The 20421-nt window shown below is 43.2% G+C and overlaps 2 protein-coding genes and 1 pseudogene across 7 annotated transcripts; 2 read left to right on the top strand and 1 right to left on the bottom strand.

Moving 5' to 3' along the window:
- Nucleotides 1-251: 251 nt before the first annotated feature.
- Nucleotides 252-7990, top strand: LOC112899292 (DNA N6-methyl adenine demethylase). 5 transcript variants are annotated; one of them, XM_025967704.1, is made up of 14 exons: nt 252-707; nt 1225-1267; nt 2212-2478; nt 2562-2654; nt 3271-3626; nt 3708-3851; nt 3935-4126; nt 4833-4907; nt 5007-5073; nt 5146-5412; nt 5488-6283; nt 6389-6445; nt 6914-6982; nt 7568-7990. In XM_025967704.1, the coding sequence occupies exons 1-14, from the start codon at nt 333-335 to the stop codon at nt 7608-7610; spliced, it is 2844 nt and encodes a 947-aa protein (XP_025823489.1). In that variant the 5' UTR covers nt 252-332; the 3' UTR covers nt 7611-7990. The 5 variants fall into 5 exon arrangements, with proteins under 5 accessions (XP_025823489.1, XP_025823491.1, XP_025823487.1 ...); XM_025967706.1 differs by having other exon boundaries at nt 2449-2478; nt 4833-5073; XM_025967702.1 differs by having other exon boundaries at nt 4833-5073.
- A 333-nt stretch (nt 7991-8323) lies between these two features.
- LOC112899873 (molybdopterin biosynthesis protein CNX1) lies at nt 8324-12731 on the bottom strand. 2 transcript variants are annotated; one of them, XM_025968520.1, is made up of 13 exons: nt 12409-12731; nt 12192-12318; nt 11971-12101; nt 11415-11516; nt 11249-11332; nt 10925-11152; nt 10594-10756; nt 10374-10491; nt 9951-10274; nt 9403-9560; nt 9203-9309; nt 8870-8926; nt 8324-8779 (listed from the first exon to the last, which is right to left on the bottom strand). In XM_025968520.1, exons 1-13 carry the CDS (start codon nt 12565-12567, stop codon nt 8564-8566), a joined length of 1974 nt encoding a protein of 657 aa, XP_025824305.1. In that variant the 5' UTR covers nt 12568-12731; the 3' UTR covers nt 8324-8563. The 2 variants fall into 2 exon arrangements, with proteins under 2 accessions (XP_025824305.1, XP_025824304.1); XM_025968519.1 differs by having other exon boundaries at nt 10374-10478; nt 10569-10756; nt 12409-12728.
- A 691-nt stretch (nt 12732-13422) lies between these two features.
- Nucleotides 13423-16153, top strand: LOC112900902 (annotated as a pseudogene).
- The last annotated feature ends 4268 nt before the right edge of the window (nt 16154-20421 follow it).

Below are 20421 nucleotides of genomic sequence, written 5' to 3'. Positions count from 1 at the left end.
CCAGTAAAATTGTACCGAATTATTGTCGACTATTTTCGTAACTAAGATTTCTCTATTGATCTTTGATAAGGGAATATATTTGTCTGAATAGTATTGAGGTATCTGGTGTGCCTGGAACAGCTCGTTCAACATTCTTCCACAAAAATCCTCGTCGTGTGCAACTGGGCCGGCTCGTTTTGGTTGGCCCAAGAAGCTTAAAAGTCAAAAAGGCCAAACCGTGTGTACAAGTGTACAACACAAGCCCCTCGCCGGACAGACCAGTGGGCAGAAGAGGAAAAATCCACCGCCGCATAGCTCGCGCTTCCACCCCCGAGCCCAGCACCTCCGCCTCCATGGACGCGTATCACCAGCAGCGCCGCTTCGCCGGCTCCGGCGACGCGCCTCCACCACCGCAGCAGCCACCTCACCCCTCCCACCCGAACGCCCACTGGTACCCGGCGGCCCCGCCACCGTACCCTTCCCACCCCAGCCACCCCTACCCTCCGCAACACCACCACCATTGGGGCTCGCCTCACGACCTCCAGCAACAGCACCAGCGTCATCCTCCGCCGCCGCAACAGCAGCTCTACGGGTATCAGCAGCCTCCCCCGCCGATTGCGATACAGCAGCAGCAGCAGCCTCCTCCTCCTCCTGGGAATCCCTGGCCTCCTCACCACGCCTCCGGCCAGCCCCCGCCAGCTAACTACCCTCCTCCGCCGCCGGGGCAGGTACGTTGGATTATCCAGTGCGCGTTTCAAATGGCTGGCGATGCATTGGCGTCCTTATTGGAGCAATGGGTAACACGGCTAGTAGCTGATATTGTACTAGGGTTTGTAGCCTAGGTGTAACGTGTTACGTTTGTGGAAATGGTGTTTTACACTTTTACTCCTATGGTAGCGAGCACAATGCATTGCCATGTTATTTGGATGAAAGGCATTTACACTTCTGTTCAATTCAACAATGCTGTAGCTTGGTGTAGTTTGAGCATTCTGTATGATGGTATGCAATGGCAGCCGGCCTGATTGTACTATCTGGTCTTTCAATTTTCCATGGTTTTGCATGGTGCTATTGATGTCAATCTCATCTCTCTTTTTTTTATTCGAGGGAGGTGGTCTTCAGTTGGCTCTAAGTTATAATAGAAGCAGCTGGCTGCATGATGCGCTGATGATTTTTATTTCATTTGCTTCTTTGTTCTCAAATTTCATGGAATGCAAAGTTTGTTTATGGGTGTTGCTTATTTTGTAGGCTTGGACCAATCATTCATGGGCTCAAAATCATGGATACCCAGGTTTGTCAATATAATCTGAGCCTCTGCTTCTTTTAAGATATAATTTCGCAAGTCATGTTGAATTTATTTTACAAGCAGGACTTCATTTTATTTATTGGTACTGAATTCCTGATACACAACCTTAGTAAAATATGGTTCGGTATTCCTGCTGAACATCTTAATTTTATGGGGCTTTTTTAAAAAAAGGTTGAATTATACACATATTTCAACCTCGTTCATGAAAACACAAGTTCTCAATAGGTACTGGATACTGCATAACACGTTTACTAAAGGAATCAATTACAAATATGTATCAATCTTGTCCATGTTGATGCTGGTGTTACAATTAGAGTTTAGTCTTGGTTCGAAATTTCTTTGCACCACTTGATGATTAGAGTGCTAGAATTATCTGACACGTATTAGTGACTGTGCATGTGGGGTTTCCTTTGATTTTATCAAGCCTATACACATTTACAGATTTGCTATCAATTGATAAACCCATTCTAAATGTGTAAGATAGTATAATAAACATTGCCCTGGAGGACTATTGGCTTGAGAACTATTTGTTGCTAAGTCGATGTCAAGTGATTAGTTTTACATATTCTTGACATCACTGTTGTTTTCGTAGATGTCTTTTTTTACTTATGATTATATGTGCTTTCCCTTTGACCACATATCCTTTACTTCTGAACTTTGGTGAGCTTTCTTACATAATCAATTCTTGGTAATTTATGGCATGATACTTTGTTTTTGCTTCAGCAAAAGCATGTTATTGTTAGTAATTGGAACAGTTATCCTTTCGGGTTTTTTTTCATTAAACCCATTTAGGCTGCTTTAATGAAACGAAATTAAATATACCATACGCTTGTCATATAGTCAAGTTTAGAGAGACTTCAGGAGCAGAAAAAAAAACTCTTTCACCAAGAAATGGATTGTTAGTTATGATGAAAACAAAAAACTGGTAGGTCAATGCAATGAGGAAGATTGGGCTACAAAGGCTAAAGCATGGGTTGCTGCTAAGTCTGTTACGGGAAACCACCAGATTAAACAGCATGCCATATCCACAAGTAGAACTGAAAGTCATCATAATGGTTACCATGATCAGTACTGGCAACCAGCTGGTCTGCCAACAGAAGTTACAGAACATTTGCACCCACCAGTTCCTCAATCAAGTAACGATCATATGCCATTTCCAATGACAGGTCAACACAGGGAAACAAACCATTTGCTAGGTACAGTATCTTATTGCCCTTGCTCTGTATGTGTTACATGTGGATGTGTAAGTTTCAGAATGGAGCTGAAGATTATATTGCAGATAGAGGTCCAATGGTGTCTCCAGCACAGACTTTTGGTTCATTTCCATCCACCTATGAGCAGGAGGTATCTTATAATTATTCTTCTGCTCCAGGTATGCATTGCTTGGGTATTTAATTTGTCTGTGCAGCGTGAATGATAATAGGCTGCTCCTTATTGGATATGTTACCAGATTCAATCGTGGAAAGACCGAAAAGTCTAAAGCATAATTTATATTAGAATAGGGTATGGTGCGGTTCACCTATCTCTGTGATACTTAGCCAGCAGTACCTGTTGGTGGTGCTTCATCATGTCCTTTTTGAAGCAGTGACTTGGATATATCTATTGTGTTTGCCTCTATCAAATGGAGGGGGAACCCATTTTAGTGGTTACATGTACTGAGATGCTGATGAATGTGCCATTTAGTGATTATGATTGCATATGAAGGATAATTGGTGCTATTTCATGTCAATTTTATGTATCGTTCCTATAGCTGAAAATAAGAAAATGGTCACCAGTGCAATGTATTTGACTAGTCTCATTTTGTTTACTAAGAGAAGCAGACGTTCTTCATTAGATGATCACTTCTACAATGTATTTGAGCATTCATCCTTTTCTGTTGTACAGAGCTGAATGCATTTTTTTTGTTTTATTTAAAGTCCAATGTGCATAATGAAACTAGAATATATTACAATGGAAATTCTTTCTTTGACTTTGCCATGTAATGACAGGTAATGGGAATAATATGCTTCAATATCCAAACTCTCAAGGACAGCCATTTCCAACTGCCTCTACTGTTCAAGGTGGATTCCTACAGGCTACCCCTAGTATGCCTGTAGTTCCCTCGGCGGAACAGCCTCCTTTTGGGCATGAACGACAGTCAGTTGATCCAAGTGACCAACCTTTGGAATTTAACAGCCTGAAAGCTCCTGATGTGGTAGTCCATACGAATGTCAATTCTACTATCCCAGCTGCTCCAACGCTGGCATCTAATTATGATGTAGTTACTACATCTACTCATTCATGGACGCCATCAACTACAGTAGGGTTTCTGCCTCGGGCTCCATTGCCACCACAAGCAGCACAGGTTTGTACACTTTGTATTATTCACCTATTTTGTTATAACCCCCTTACATGAGTGATAACTACTCTTTTAATCTCATTACAGATGGATCCTCATGCAGCACCACTCTTTGGAGCAGCCTCTAGTTCAAACTATGCCCCACCTGCAACATTTGGTGTTGGTAGTGTAACAGAAGTGTTCCCTACAGATCCAAACACTCCTTTCAGTGTTGCAGAAAAATCAAAGAAAGTATGTCTACTCTTTTCTCTGGCACGTGTTTTCATTTCCAATCTTTTTGCTTAACTTTGAATGGTTCTTGTATTCTGTACCAGCGTCCAGTACCTAACTGGCTTCGAGAGGAACTCTTAAAGAAAAAGTCAGCACCATCAAATGCTTCAGCACATCCAACAAACTTAAATTCCATGGAATCTCATGATGCAGAACAACCACTAGGAATACCTGACCAAAGTGACAGCAGAAGTAACGATTCAGCTAAATCCACTGAAGGCAATGAAGATGATGAGGTGCCATTTTCTATTTTAATTATCAGTCCCTAACTGTCATGCTGTTGCTGCTGCCTTTTTTTGTTTGCACACAAAATCCGCCAAATGGCATCCTTCCAGCTATCTATTTGAGGGCTTAGGAGGGATTAACATGTCCAAGTTAGTAAGCTAAATAGTGGTTTGGCCAACTCTGAATGAAGATATTGAAAATAAAACCTGATGTTAATAACATTGAGGTAGCTTGCTTGGTAATGGGAGCAGATTGGACTGTCGGACTAGATTTAAGTTAGAGGCTAGTGGCTTTAAAAACTACTAAGGGCATGTTTTCTTATCTAGTCTTATTGCATAATTTATTTTTCAATTTTCTATTTATTTTTGTATGTTATTACTTACTAGGTTATATGAAAAAACTCTCATTGTATGAAGACTTCTTTAGATCCTATAGAGACACTCTGCCCATATGCTTGTTTTTGAAAACCTATCATGTACAGCAGCACCAATGCAAAGGATAACTAACTGTGCTATTTTTAGGAAATAAATAGAGCATATAGTTGAACAGAATGCTGACCTTATTTTTTTGGCCTGACATTTTTCTAATTTGGAGTGTCAATATGACATTTTTCTTGTTTTCTGTGGGTTTCATCTCTAGCCTACCCCAACTTGCTTGGGACAAAAGGTTAAGTTGTTGTTGTTGTTGTTGTTGTACTCAAACCTAAATCATTTGCAGGATGAAATTGAAGCATCTCGGGTGGCAGCAATCAATCGGGAAATTAAGCGTGTTTTAACTGAAGTCCTTTTGAAGGTTTACTTAAACTTTCTACTGTCATATGATTGTATCTGTCCCAAAGATGCAAGGATACTTGTGTTTTCAGTTGTTTACCCTTTTTGGTACCACTTGCAGGTTACTGATGATCTTTTTGATGAGATTGCAACAAAAGTGTTGAACGAGGATGATTCATCAGCTGAATGTGAGTGAATTATAATGGTTGGTAATTAAATAGAAATCTTACATTACTGATTGCTTTGCCTCTGTGGTGCAGCCAATGAGCCCGCTGGTGTGGGCTCAAAGGAACCTGGTCCGGGAGAGGCAAGAACCAAGACCACAGCTAAAGTTCTTCTCCCTGCTAAGCCAACAAACATCAGCTCTAGTGACCATAAAGATAGTACTGGGTTAAGTTCCCCTAAAGGTGCTCTTCTCGGTCTGGCTAGTTATGATTCAGATGATGATGACGATGACAATGATAGCAAGGATAAGATTCCAATATCAGATTTATCAGCTAATGCTGGTGTTGCAGATACTGAAGAAGGTAAGCTCTAACCAAAATACTCACATTACATCATTCTCCAGAATTTATTTACTTAGATGCATGATAAAATTGTAGGTGATAAAAGCACTCTTGGTAAAGAACACATGAATCATGATGGAAAAAAATTGTCACGCGGAAGCACTTCATCAGGAGAAGATCTTAAATCTATTAACAAAAACTCTCAAAGGAGCACAAAGGTGGAACCTGAACGAGAGCATATTCATGATATACAGAATGGAGAGTTTCCTGTAGATGCCAAAACTTTTGTCAAGCCAAATAGTGCAGTTGATAAAATGGATGAGAAAGCAGACAGGTATGCGGCAGTAGATGTCCAAAACAGGAAAACCTCTTCTAACAATCACGCTGAAAAGTATGATGATTTGGAAAGCAGTCACAGGCATTTAGAAAAAAGCAGCAAAGACTTTGTTAAAGAGGTGAAGACTGATCATGCAAAAGAACATGAATCTTTTACTGCAAAAAAATATAATAGTGATGACAAGTACAGCATCCATGGAAATGTTGATAAAAAGAGTAGCTTTAAGGAGGGAAAAGGTTCTGATAGGACTTCAAAGCATGAATCGAACAGAAGGGACTCCAGAAGTAACTCTAAGCATGATGGTGCCAAGGCAGATCGAAAGGATTTTCCGAAGGATACGAGAGAGAGAGATAGGGATACTACTGATAGAAGAGGGGGCAAAGGAAAAGATGAAAAGGATGGCAGATCAAGGCAGATGACAAAAGGCTCAACAAGTCATAGCAGAAATTCACGGTCACGATCACCACAAGGGAGAAGTCGAAGTAGAAGGGAAAACTCTTCACATGTCCAAGGGAGTGTTTCAAGTGATGAGCCTTCTGATAGTATGAAAAAGAGGTATGGTGACTCTCAAGTCTCAAGTAGGGGTAACAATTTTTTTTCCCGCATATATTAGTAGCAGTCCTGTTATGCTGAATAGTTTATTACCCTTTTGTGCTGCAGAAAGCATCATTCCCGTAAAAACAGCATGTCTCCCTCACCTCCAAAATCTAGAAACAGGTATCCTATCTATGCCCCTTCTCTATATTGCTAGGAATTACGTTGGGATTGATGGAATTTTGAATTTGAATAGTTCCAGTATGTTTGCAGATAGATATGTTTGAAGGTTGACATCAGTTATGCTAGCCCGCTAGATCTTAAAGGATACATTGCCAGCTTTGTATGCTTTTGTCATGAATAATGAGAATCTTGCTAGAAGTTCTTTGTAGTAAAGGGTGGGATTCATGTTAATCTGACTGTTGTAGTGTTGTGAAACACTAAATGGGGATTTCTGCCATATGCTAATTTGAAATGCGTTGTTCTGCTTTATTGGGTATACGATGGCAGGTTGTTGAAAACTTGAAATAGAACTGTTCATTGTATACCCTGTGAAATCGATATGAGTGTGCAGGTATCTTCTCGTGAAGAAACATCAGGTTCATATATCTCTTATCCACTTACCCGTTTAGTATTATGTTTCATCTCTAGACGAATTTCGCGGTCTCCACATAGCAAGCATTCTCACCGCAGGCATTCACCTTATTCATCTGACAACAGGTAAGAGATTAAGTGGTTCTCACTTCATCATTGTATTGCTCCTGCTGATAGCTCAACGTGAAATTTCTGGTTGGAAATTAGTTTTGTTATCAACCATGCTCTAGCTGATTATGGAAAAAAGATTGATTGCAAATTAAAGCAAGTAGTGAGGACTAGGGAATTTTAGAATAAAGTCGAATATTAGGTATCTTGACAGCCCATGTTTGGTTAAAAACATTATTTTGATTTTACAAGAAACCTTGTATTTGAAATGTGTGACCTTGCATAGTTTTCACCAGAAATCTATCGCACCATCTTGAGATATCAAAGACATTTTCTGCACAATTTCTCGTTGGGTAAGCTCAAAATTGCATGTCATAAGTTTGTACTTTGTAGTCTGCAGGAAGTTTTCAGTTCAAGTATCATTGAACTCTGCTGCACTTATCTTGGACTCTTGGTTATTCTGGGGAACCTCTAATTCCTTTACATCTTCGATCCTCTTTTGTTGGCAACAGCCAATTCCTTTAAATCTGGAATCCTCTTTTTGTACTTGTACAGTAACTGTGTTTTTAGTATTTCCATAAAAACAGTGTCTAATCATCGCAGGATGAGGCGGTCCAGATCAAGAACTCCAGTCAAAAGGAGATAGAAGACAATGGGCAGGGCCAGATGCCTGGGCATCCCCGAGAGACAATAGAAGGCAATTGCATTACTGCTGTGGTGCTATCTAGTGCATTTTTTTAAAAGGTATCTAGTGTGTCTTTTGCTCCTACGACGGCATGGTAGAACAGCATTCCAACAGTGACAAACATGAAGGCAAGGAATGCGTGTAATTTGATGTTTATGAGATGCGCATTTTGCTGTATCGTGTTTGTAAGATGAGCTATATAGCCAGTGTAGGGTAGTATGATCAGTAGACTGTGCAGTGATCCCATCATTGACTTTACCGTGTATCAAAATTTAGGCCATGTACTGGTCAGCTGAGATACGTATTTACTTGCACATTTCTAACTTGAGCATTTCTCGTAATTTCGAGATGAGAGACGAGACATGCATTGGCATGTTCCCAGTTGTTTTGTTTATCTGAAACTGCTAGTGGAAACAAGTTCTTGGTTTTGTCGTTCGAACAACAGGAATCTTCTGTTGCAGTTTCTTCCCAGGAATTATTTTCATTCTTAGATATGGTATGAGCGATATTACCTTTGGGATATGTGCGTTTCAATTTGGGTAAGATACAACTATTCATGGAGTACCACGAGGAGTCGCCGAGAACAAAGGTATGAGCCACGCACAGCAACAGCAAGTCGGCAACACGTGAAGTCCCAACATCCAGGAACGATTAGTCGATGGACCAAAATCATATTTTGAAGCTCTGAAAAAGGTCATTTTTAAAACTGGTGCTGTACTTTATTTGAAACACAGTGAAGTTCTCGAACAAGTGACGGCGAGATGTAACGCAGGAGTTCAGCATCTTCAGAGGACATCACAACAAACGGAACCTAAACTTCAACATCGAACTGGCGCAGGCATCCAGAGGAGCACGGATGAACAGAGCTCTCCTACTATCTCGAGTGTTGGTTCCCCAGCTCTGTTGGGTATCGATCAGGGTTCGCAAGAGCAGCCCCGACCACTGCCAGCCGACGCGGCTCTGTAGCTCCGCTCCCACTGGTCCACCGGTGCTGCTGCAGCATGAGGGGTGTGGCGGGGGTGCTTCTCCCTTTTGTCACCCTTTATCTGCTTAAGGGCATGCTTGAGCGCCGGGAGGAGCGCTTCCATGCACTCCGCCACAGCATTTGGGTTGCCAGGCATGTTGATGATCTGAAAAGGATTACGAACAGTCATGATCAGTGACTAGGAGGTCCAAAACACAAGAAATTATCAGAATTTCTTTTGAGTTGTAGCACGCACAAGAGTCGATCCTCTAATTCCAGCCGTTGCCCGGGATAACATTGCGAATGGTGTAATCTGTACCAGGGAGAACAGTTCAGAGCAGTACAGATCAGAAGATAATATCCAGCAAAGTTCAAGTACTCTATATATATTCAGTGCATCTGCATGATTAACTGCCATGTCTGTAAGAATCTGCGACATTACGCTGTACTGGATAACTATTTCAATTTGTATGGATATTTTTATCAGTGATTCATTCAATGCGAAATATTCAGCTCCTGATCTAAAAATGTGAAACATTTGGGTGTATGTAAAATCTAGATAAACTAAATGCAACAGATGCATCATCACCTTCAAACTCTCTTGAAGCATAACAAATGTGAGACCTGGTGCTTCTTTCTCTATCACAGATTTTGTTGCTTCTGGTGTGACATCTCTAGGTGTGAAGCCAGTACCACCTGCATGATGAACATTATCACCCGGAAGTAGCGCACGTGAGTAGGAAACAAGGAATGTGCAACACTAGAATCTAAAAGATAAGATCATATTACCTAATGTCAGAATGAGGTTAACATGGTCGACATCACTCCATTGTACTAGAATGCCCTTGATCTTGTCCACTTCATCAGGAACAACGGCAGTAGCAACCACGGTTGCTCCACCCAGTTTCTCTGATGAAGAATTCACTACAGATACAGCTCTTGGGCCACTACAGGTGCCATGGTATAAGTTACTTTTAAGTTTAAAAAGAAAAGGTGTGGTTTGTACCATAAAGACCTAGAACAAAAGATATGCTACTCAACTGCTTTGATGTCTAGAACAAATAAAAAATGTGAAATATGGAGTCGTTACTGAACTGCATCACTATCTTATGTGAAGAAAAACCAGTAATAAGACTCTTCCATTTTGCACCATAAAGTGACCTCTTTGCAGCTCAAAGCAAATAGGTGTATCAGGGTGCATGAACTTAAAAATTGAGATTTCAATATACAATTTTGCTCTCTTAAATATTTTTAAAAACCAAATCACTTGCAATAGTATGGCTATGGCATTTCTACTGAGTATTATGAAGAAAAAGGTGTCCAACTTAGATAAGTACCTCCTATCAGGGCCAGCACCAGATGAAACAGTGTCACTTACTGTCAGAATTGCTACTTTAACTTCAGCATCTTGAGAAGCTGCAAACTGAGGTACATCCATGGAAATACTTTTTGAAGATGGAGCAAAATGAGATGGACGTGTATCTGAAGCAGCGGGTGGTTTATCTGAAGGATAACTAATTATGTCTGAAATAAGTATAGCTTGGATAGATGTTCCAGCTGCCAATATCTGCCCAGTCGATGGTACCTCCAGCAGAGCATTTGCGGACTTCATACTTAGGAGGCGGCTACTAGCCTGATGACCAGTGCTCTCAGCTATATAACTGCCACATGCCCATAACAAATACACGTTAACATTGCCTGGTGTCAAAAATACCAAATCCAGTGTTGTCAACCATCACAAGTTAAAATATAGCTCTTACCCAGGTCTACCAGATCCATCATCAAGCACCCATCTGATTACTGCTCGGTGAAACTCTGTGCGATGTGGGTCTTCTCTTAAAGGATGTGATAGGCGCACATGCACTCTGTGGACACAGACTTACAAGTAAATAAATACGCTAAATAGTGTAAGGTGAGAACAAAGTGACAGCAAACATAAGCATGAGGATTACTACCTTTGCAGATGAGGATTTGACCAACCTGAGAGGAGACGAATTGCAGGACTAACAAAAAGATTGAAGCAAACCATACAGCTCACTGGGTTTCCAGGCAAACCAAATGCCAGAACTGTTTTAGATGGCTTCGATGTGTCTTGTGTGATGATCTCAGCAAATGTTAATGGCTTTCCTGGTTTCATTCGGATCTGTATGTGATACAAGAAGCAGCTCCAATTGGTTATCCAACAAAAAACATGAAAAGAACTTAACTGTAAAATGAATCTAAAATTTGTATCTGTGACTGTTGATTTAGGTTGCCTAATAACTAGTTGGTAAAGAATAAATCTGGAAGAACCAAACAGTTTCAAAGGTACCTTCTCAAAGTGAATTTTACCCATCTTTGCTAGGCAGGGTTTGACAAGATCTCTGTCACCCATGGAAACACCACCAGAAGTAAGGATTATATCAGCATCAGAACGTAGTGCTGCATCCATGTGCTCTTTAAGACTTTCTTCAGTGTCTTGTGCAATACCCAGGTCAACCACTTTGCATTTCTGCTGAACGGCAGCAGCTAGAAGCATGGCGCGGTTGGAATCACGAATCTGCAATTTTAGTTCAAGAAGGGAGATCCTTCATTTCTGAGAAAATGGAACACAGAACGGTGAAGGATGCAAAAACCATGGAATAGGATAAATAACCTGACCACGACTGAGGGTGGCAGTTGCTGGCTGCACTAGTTCATCCCCTGTGGAAAATACAGCAATGGTTGGTCGAGGGTATACCTGCACATGCAAATTCGGAATGCCAGATTGCAACTGTTTCCCTTTACTCAAGTCAACCACGCTAACTGGAAATATTATTCACCTTGACAGTAGTCACACCCACTGTTGCAAGTAGCCCAATTTCTGCAGGACCAATGTGCTCACCAGACATAAGCACTATCGAATCCTTCTCTATGTCACATCCCTGCCAATTATTCGAATTACTAAATCAGCAGGTGCAAATTACTTCTAAGTAATGTGCATAGTGCATTCCATGGAAAATTTAACAGTGGCGAGTGCTCTGGATGTAGACAATGGTGATAAAGTACCTAAAACTAACAACATTGCAGTAAAAATGTTGCTTCCAACAAAGAAATCCTACAGCACAATAGGTAGAAGCACAGATGACAGAACAGAAAGTAGTAAGATAACCAAGTAGTGACCAAACTGAGCATATAACCAAGTAATGACTAAACTGAGCATATAACCAAGTAATCCCTCCGTTCCAAATTATAGGTCTTTGGCATTTCTAGATGCATAATTTTTGCTAAGCATCTAGATATATACTATATCTAATACATAGCTAAAACAATGCACCTAGAAATGCCAAAACGACATATAATTTGAAACGGAGGGAGCAGTGACCAAATTGAGCATACCACATTGCGGATGTCTTGCCCCTCAGCAGCCCGCACCAAAATCCTAACCCTCTTGGACCCATCTGCTCCGGCGGGGACCTGCTCGGTGTCCTCCACTTGCACGACGGCATCAGCACCATCGGGAATCGGCCCTGCGTCAACAACCACAATCATTCAGCCAGCCAGCCAGCACACAAGGCGGCGCGACACCGGGAGAGAACGCGGCGCGCAAGCCACCTTACCTCCGGTGGTGACGTAGGCGACCGTGCCCGGGGCAACGACCACGCCGAGGGCGTCGTTGCCGGCCCTCGACTCCGTAATCACCGGGTACTCCCCGGGCCCGTCGGAGGCCACGACGGCGTACCCGTCCTGCAGGAGGAGACACGGTCCTCATCGGCCCAAAGCCGCGGGAAGGAGTGAGGTAGAGAGGGGCGGGACGAAGGCGGCGAGGGCACAGACCTTGATGGAGGCGCGGAAGGGAGGGAGCGGGTCGGGCGCGCGGACGTCCTCGGCGAGGACGAGGCCGAGCGCCTCGTGCAGCGGCACGTCGCGCGGCGCGGCGCGGGCCGGCGCGGCGGCGGACAGCACCGCCGCCAGCGCCTCCTCCACCTGCAGCATCTCTCTCCTCTTTTCCCCCCTCTTCAATTTCCCTCGGCTCTTCTGGCTCCGGCGGCGGGCGAGGGCTATCTGTATCGGCTGATGCTCACTCAACCACTCGGCGAGCTTGCCCTGCTTTTTTTTAAAAAAAATAATTAAGGAGTTGCCACGCGTGGCGTGACGACTGCGATGCGGTGAAGCAGCCGCAGCCGCCAGCCGGAGCCGGGGGAGGAGGGCCAGACCGGCCTCCGACGTCAAAATCAGTGACGTGGCGGTGGCGCTATCGCCACTGTTTGGCCATTTCCTCGTCTCATGCGATGGCGAAGGTTCCCGGTGCTCCCGCAGCAGGCAGCACCCACCCATCGGCAGTTCGGCACGGACGCGCCGGCCGGCGCAAGCCGTGCCACGCGCGCTTGGGAACCTGAAAAGGTGCTTCGCGGTCTAGCCTTGGTTTGGTGCGTATGGATTCTCCTCTCTGTCGTGAGACGTGAATTGGTTAGTTTCAGTTTCACCGTTTGACATCGCCGTCTCTATCAGAGGTCGCAACGGCGGAGCGGTGGCGTCGCCTACTCGCCTTTGAGAAGCAAGGGGGACAAGAGGTGAAGGCCTCGCGGCGGGGCCTTCTGCCGCCGTGCGCCACTTCGTTCTTCACCGCCGGATCCCCGGGAACGCGGGCGAAAACGAAGAGGCACCGGCCGACCACGGGGCCATGGTCTCACGTCAGCACTACCACGCCTTGCGCCAGTACACATGACGAGCTTTAGCTGCCAGAAGCCCATAGCACACACAGATTGTTCCAAGATGAGCGATGCCGCGTGGCTAGAGCACCCAGTCCAGTTCAGAACTTCAGGTGGCTGAGCCAGCTGAGCCGAGACAATGGAGTAAGCAAGAAATACAAGTGCTAATCTGAATCTGCTCAGACTTAACAAGCTAGCCATCTATTACGACCGACACACCTTGTTCGGGAAAAGCTGATAACAGCGGGTTTCTGCAAACTACGCGACCCCAATGCCTCAACTCAACAAGTTCAGTCTTTTAAGTTGCAAGCATAAACTGACTGAAATACAAAGAATATAGGATCTCTTTTATCCAGGACATTAACAGGCCCAAGCATTGAGATAGTAAACAGCGTTACTACTGTTACCTCCTGCTCCTGGATGTTGATCAGCTCACTATCCTGACCACTTGTACTTGACTAGGCATGGGGCCATCAGTCTAGTCAGCAAAATTTCACTTCATAAAGTTTTAACGGGAAATGGAAACACTATAGGATGGACCCAGTAATATGAATCCAGCTCAAATGGCGCAAATGCAACACCTTCCTGCAAGAAAATGAATTTCAATCAGGCTGCAGCATATATAAGAAGACACGCACAAATACTTCCGTTGTCCATGAAAAACAGTAGCTCTATCCCTGTGATTGTCTGCAGGATATCCTCACAAGAAGTATTCCTCACTTGTTAGCAGAAATGGTAAGTATGTTGTTTGCACTTGCATTGTGTGTGCTGATGTTTAATCTTAAGAGCCCATATAGCAAACAAAAATAACTATGGCAATTCCCAATCCTGTTCATATACTGAACCTCCACAAGATTGAGTGATTGATCATATCACCATTGCTTGTCATGTGCCAGAATATTTGTACAAGCAAGCACTCACACTTAGATCAACAACATATTTGTCTATGCAATGAGCCTACCTAAATAACGGCTATTTACTGACAGCATATTAACCCAGCATATACTGAATAAGCACATCCTAAATTGCTAGAGATTGTGCCAAAAATTGCTAGTCTTCAGGACAGCAAAAGATAGGGGCATAGAGCTTGTATGTATGACCAAGAAACAAAAAGTAGCTTATATAAGCTTATCAGCAAATCCTAAATTTTGAAAATATTCAGTAAGATAGCCAGTCCGTAGCGGTAAAATATTCTGCAGATCCAGCTCAAATTAGATGTGGCGTATATTAGCTTGATGCAAACTGACAAAAACAGCACGCACTAAATGGAATGAAGATATTAGGAGCTGTGGATTATGCCCAAATCTTCATTTGCCAGCTTCCATTATATTGATTTTTTTATCGTCTTCAGGGTTACATTAGCAGTTTGCTCTCCTGGTTGATCTAACATCAAGCAACACCAATTCAGTAACTGCTAAGCTACCACTAGTACATCAAACAACAACTCTTATAAACATTGATAAAGAAAACAGCTACTAGCCTGCTACTACCAGATGGATCTAACAGGATTATTAGTTATCATAAAGTGAAAAAATGGAAGTCTAAAGAAAAGACTGGAAGACTTAAAAATCCTAAGATTTCACTATGGCGGCTATGGTGTGTGTTGAAAGCATGCACAAAAGGCCTTTATGGTTGCAGTCATGTTTGTTTCTATTTGAGTATCTGAAAAGGAGGACACTCTTATGGTTGAAGACTATTGACTTGAGACAGAACAGTCTTATACTTTGTAGTTTTTACTACTAGCAAATATGCCCGTGTGTTGCCACGATCGAAGTCCCCGTACAGGTTGCGGTAGATTTTTTCTTTTCCTGCGATGGGTTTTCTTCGACACGGATTTTGTTGTGTTTTCTCGATCTCGTTGTATTCGAGAACGTTTAGATTACAATATAGCGATGTTGTTCGATTCTCATTATATACGCTTTGGGTCCACTCGTCGGTGATTATGTTAGACCAAACCAAAATTTCTGGTGGAAATGTTGCATGCTTTAGAAATAGGTAAAGATTGAGAAATTGGATAGTGTACCACATTAGATGCGCCATACCACTTTAAACAAGACAAGACACTCATTCTGTTTAGATGCTGGTGGGACTGTAGAAACACAATTATCCAATGCCTGACAAAACTAACTAGAATCACAAGATTATGCATTTTGGAAAAAAAACACGGATTAGGCAAGGCTAGAGGCTAGAGCAGAGAGCTTTTTCCCCATATAGCGGACCAGATGCACATATATCCTCAACCAATTAAACACTTTTCTAACATGAAATCAGCAGATTGAACGAATGAAATATCAGTATCTTCAGTTCCGAATCGGGGAGTAATTGTATCACTGAATTGAGCATTCCTCCATTCAACCTCACGGTGGTGGGATCACTAAATCTTAACAGTGTGAGGAAGGTGCATGACACGGTTCAGTCAGTTCGTGGGGGAGTGGGCAGGGCAGCAGTACCTGTTCTACTCCTCGTCTTTCAGGACGCGCTCGCGGGAGGCCGACGTGGCGGCGGCCGCCGCCGCCGCCGCCGCTTCCTCTTCCTCCCGGAGGACCTTCTGCACGTCCTTGACCCGCATCCGGACGACGCCGCCGACCACAACTGCGTGCAAATCAGCAAATAATCAGCGGGCACTGGCATCGATTTGGACGATTGGATAGGCGGTAAAAGAAGAAGAAAGATATGGTATGAGAGAAATGAATACTTGCGGCGGTGGCCAGGGTCCAGATCCACAGGATCTTGAGGCCAGGGCTCTTCTGGCTCCACCTAGTCACCATTGGAGGAGCGGCGGCAGCTTGCAATCCGGTGAACGCGCCGAATTCGGGGAGTCTCTCTTGGAACAGGGCTTTTGGGGTTTGCCCTTGCTGGCCTGCTACTAGTTAACCATTTCTTTTTTGTTAAAAAAATGTCACGCAAAAGAAAATCAGAACTTGAAGGTTAAAACTCAGTTCTTTTTGTTTGGTTGAATTCTAAAAATCATATGTTTTTACAGATTCCCTTTGGCAATGGACCATACATGGTTTACAAGTTTTTTGTGTGTGTTATTACTTTCTTTTTCTTTGAATTTTTGTTAGTGAAATCTCTAGACATAGTTTTCTTCAAAAAAAAAATCTCTAAGCATCCATGGTGACTATAATAAGTTTGGTTCCTTATGATCTCATCACGTAATTTTATGGTATAACAAAAGATTTTTGTCTATAGAAATATCGACTAATTTTTTACTATAGCAAGCTAGCTACATAACAATTTTTTTACTATAGCAAGCTAGCTACCATAAAACTTCGAACTTCCATAGTCCGTATCATTTATTTTGGTGATTCGAGGAGTACCTTCTAAGGCAAAAATGTAACAGCGATAGTGGTCTTCAATCAAATTATTTAATTATAAATTATTATTCAATATTTCTCATAAGAAAATAAATTATAGGGTTAATTGGATCCATGCCATTACAATTATCCAAGTTTACTGATCTGCCATTGCAATTCGTCATATTGAAACCGTGCAGTTACAATTCTACAGCTTTTCAAAACACATTATTACTTACCCTTTGATGTGTTTCTGAAAAATTTTGGATCAAAATACCCCCGGGCATGGGTGGCAGTGAGCTTGACTTCTCTTCGCTTGCCGGTTGCCATGGAGAGCCAAACACCATGAAAAAAAAGAGGAAGGAGAGAGAGGGGATGAGAGGAGGAAGAAGAAGACCGGAGTCATTTTTTTAGAAATATATTGAAAGGATAAGTAGTAGTGTGTTTCAAAAAATTGTAGAATTGTAATGGTACAATTTCGATATAACGAATTGTAATAACAGATCAATGAACTCCAACAATTGTAATGATTATGTAAAAATATGAAGATAGAAAGGTAGTGCCAAACATTTTCATTGTTGAGATGGTAATTTAGTCATGGGTGTCAACGATTGATAAAACAAATTGCATCTATAAACTATTAACCATACTGACTAATCCACATAGAATTAAGTGCGATCTATCTCCGCGACAAGATCCTAACTCATGCGAACCAATCAACAGAAATATAGGTGAATATTGGACCTAAGTTACATATTTACTTGTGGATCGGTGGAAAGCAAGAGCACAGACAGCAAAGTGTGTAGTTTTGAAAAATAATATGGTAAACTGTTAGCAAATAGAATTAACTGGGAGAAAGTAAGATGCATGCGGGCATTTGGACCCTCTAACCTGCATGTGAGATTTACAATTTCTCTAGTAGCAAAGAAAACTTTGTTTTCAAAAAGACTAGCTAATAAACCTCTCTGATTTGGAGAGGTGAAGGAGATAAACTAGAAAGGTTGAGATATGAAAAATGAGTGAGGTTGAAAATAGGTTGCAATGTAAATATTCCAATGAATGATCCAATAAGACCCATACAATCACGAGTGGGCTGGCCTGACACTACTTTATGCAAGGTCCGAACCTGCGAGTGAATAGCGACTAGCTACAGGTGGGCCACCTATCATTTGCACTAATTTTCAACACGCTACCAAAATAATAATAGTTAATTGGATCTATACCATTGCAATTATCTGACTTCACTAATCTGCCATTACAATTTATCATATTGTAACTGTGCAACTATAATTTTTTAAAATTCGAAACACACCACTATTATTACTCGTTTGATGTGTTTTTCAAAATTTATGGACCAAAATACTTCTAACCTTATTCTTCCTCTCATCCACCTCTCTCCTTCCTCTCTTTCCATGGTCCTGCCACCCCCGCTCCACGCCTTGCGCCGCCGTGCTCCCGCTCCACGCCCACGCCGCCGCCTTGCTCCACGCCGGCGCACGCCGGTCCTGCTCCACGCCCACGCCGTCGTGTTGCGCGCGACCCGCGCTTGCGTGGCCGCGCCTCTCACACCGCTGCGTCCATGATGCATACATTCTGCCCGCGAGGCTGCGCTGCACTGCTGCCCGTGCGTCGCGCCACAGAGAGGGAGGGAGGTGGTGCCGCGGAAGGGAAGGTAGGGAAGGGAAGTAGTCCCCAGCGGTAAGGGAGGGAAGGTGGAGAGAAATCAGCAGCGGTAGATGAGAGAAGATGAGAAGGGATGGTGGCGAGCTGGCGTGGGAGAGGAGCAGGAGCGGTGGCGCGGGTCACGGGGAGAGAGGAAGAAGAGAGGAGATAAGAGGAGGAAGAATGTTGAGGGTATTTTGATCTATAAATTTTAAAAGATATATTAAAAAATATATTGAAGGGTAAAGGTAAGTAGTGGTATATTTCGAAGAGCTGTACAATTGGTAGATTAGTAAACTCAGATAATTATTAATAGTACCATCCAATTAAGCCAAATAAGACTGATATCAGCAGCCCCGCTATCGGACCTTGCAATTTGAAAAAAGCGGTCCGGCCCAGTCCTCAGCAGCGGTGGGATCCGTTTGGCAAAATAGGAGCCCGTTGAAGTGGTAGCAACGGCCCGCACCAGCCACCGACGCATACCACTTGAGCCACCGACAGGCTAGGGCTTCGCACGGGCAGTTACTGCGCGGCGGCTGCAGCGGCGGTGGCGGCGGCGGCGGCGGCGGTCTGGCGTCGCTACAGGAGGAGGGGTTCAACGGCACCCCGAAATCAGCTCGTCCCCGCGATGATGAGTCGGAGGACCGGGCCGGGCGGAAGGAGCCTGTCGGCGGCGAGGCGCCACCAGCTCCACTAGATCTACCGCGGCAACCTTCATCCTCAAGCTCGTCGACCTCACCTGCAGCTGCGAGGTACGAATCCGACTCAGTCTCACTCGGTGAGGGCGTCTCTCTCCTCAGGCGGTAGATGCTCTCGAGAAATCTCTCGAGCTCGGGAACGCAAGCCATGCCGGGCCGCAACCTACGTCCTCCGCTCCCCCTTCCTCCCGCCCGGCGCCGAGTTCTATCTCAGCAGCTAGGATTTTATTTGAGTTCATGTAAGGACCGGGTAGGAATGTTCCAAAACTCCACATATCCGTGGCTTACGATGTCAATGGTCTCACCTATGCACTCTGATTTGATTTCCCCTTGTTCTCGCCTAAGCTGGAATCGCACCGCCGCTCCCCTAGGTCGCGCCGGGCGCGCCGGGGGACCGCGCGTCCGTCGAGCCAAGAGCCGCGGCACCCCTGCACGCTGTGTCCCCCGCGCAGCAGTGACCGCTGCGAGAAGGGAGTAGGTTGGATGTTTAGGTTTAGGGTGTTGAGTTAGTTTGTTGTCTACATTGTCGATTGTATGTCGTACTTTATATGACAGCTAGTAGAATTTTGTTGTCTTGGTCATAGGTTATCTACTATACCGCTAGTAGCTTTTCATCTTGGTGTTGATGGAGCTTGGCGTTTGGATCAAGTTGGTATAAAGATCCCTGTAATGTTGATCTTTTGTCATAGTAATATGTGCACTGAACATTATCAAAATTATATGCAACACCATTTATAGTTTCACTTTTGTGCAAAACTCAAAATTTGGATGGATTTATAGGGTACAAAAGAATCGTAACTCTCTATTTTGTTATATATCAACACTGACAGTTCATTACAGCCCATGATGAGAAAAGAACATGGCTTTTAAGAAATATACCGGTCCCATGTTAGGACGCCGCGCCTGCAGTTTTTAGTAAATACTAATTGACTCTTCCCAACCAAAAGCTTATTCAGATTTTTCTCTGATACTATATTGCGCATCAAAGTACAACCCCACAAATCATACCCACAAATCACAGTTCAAATTATAGTACTCTCCACTACTCCTACACATGTACTTTTTCAATGGTCACCGTCTTTCGGTAGTTAGCGTAAGACAAGAGACACACTTGCCAATGCCCTTCTCTGCTAATTTATATTCATATTTATTTTATTAGTTCTTGTTTTCAGTAGGAAAAATACGATGATGAACAATAAATAAAAAAAATATAATTGTTGTAATTGGGTCACTACTCCTGCGTTCAGCTGTGTTCCTTGTGTAGCCCTGTCAAATTGGGTCAGTACTCCTGCGGAAATCATTATTAGGAACTAGTCTGTAAAGTACTGAATCAGTTGCATCAAAGCGACAATTGCGTCTAATTCGTATCCTAATTTGTATAATGCACTTGACCTTTACAATCACCTATACCTAATTTCGGCAAAGGTCAAAGCAATTAATTTTCTTCATCTGAACATGTTCCTGATTTGCACTCAGCATTTG

The sequence above is a fragment of the Panicum hallii genome, chromosome 7 (genome assembly GCF_002211085.1).
Source record: "Panicum hallii strain FIL2 chromosome 7, PHallii_v3.1, whole genome shotgun sequence".
NCBI lineage: Eukaryota > Viridiplantae > Streptophyta > Magnoliopsida > Poales > Poaceae > Panicum > Panicum hallii.
The sequence above is the reverse complement of the archived record's forward strand: the minus strand, read 5'-3'. Positions and strand labels throughout refer to the sequence as shown.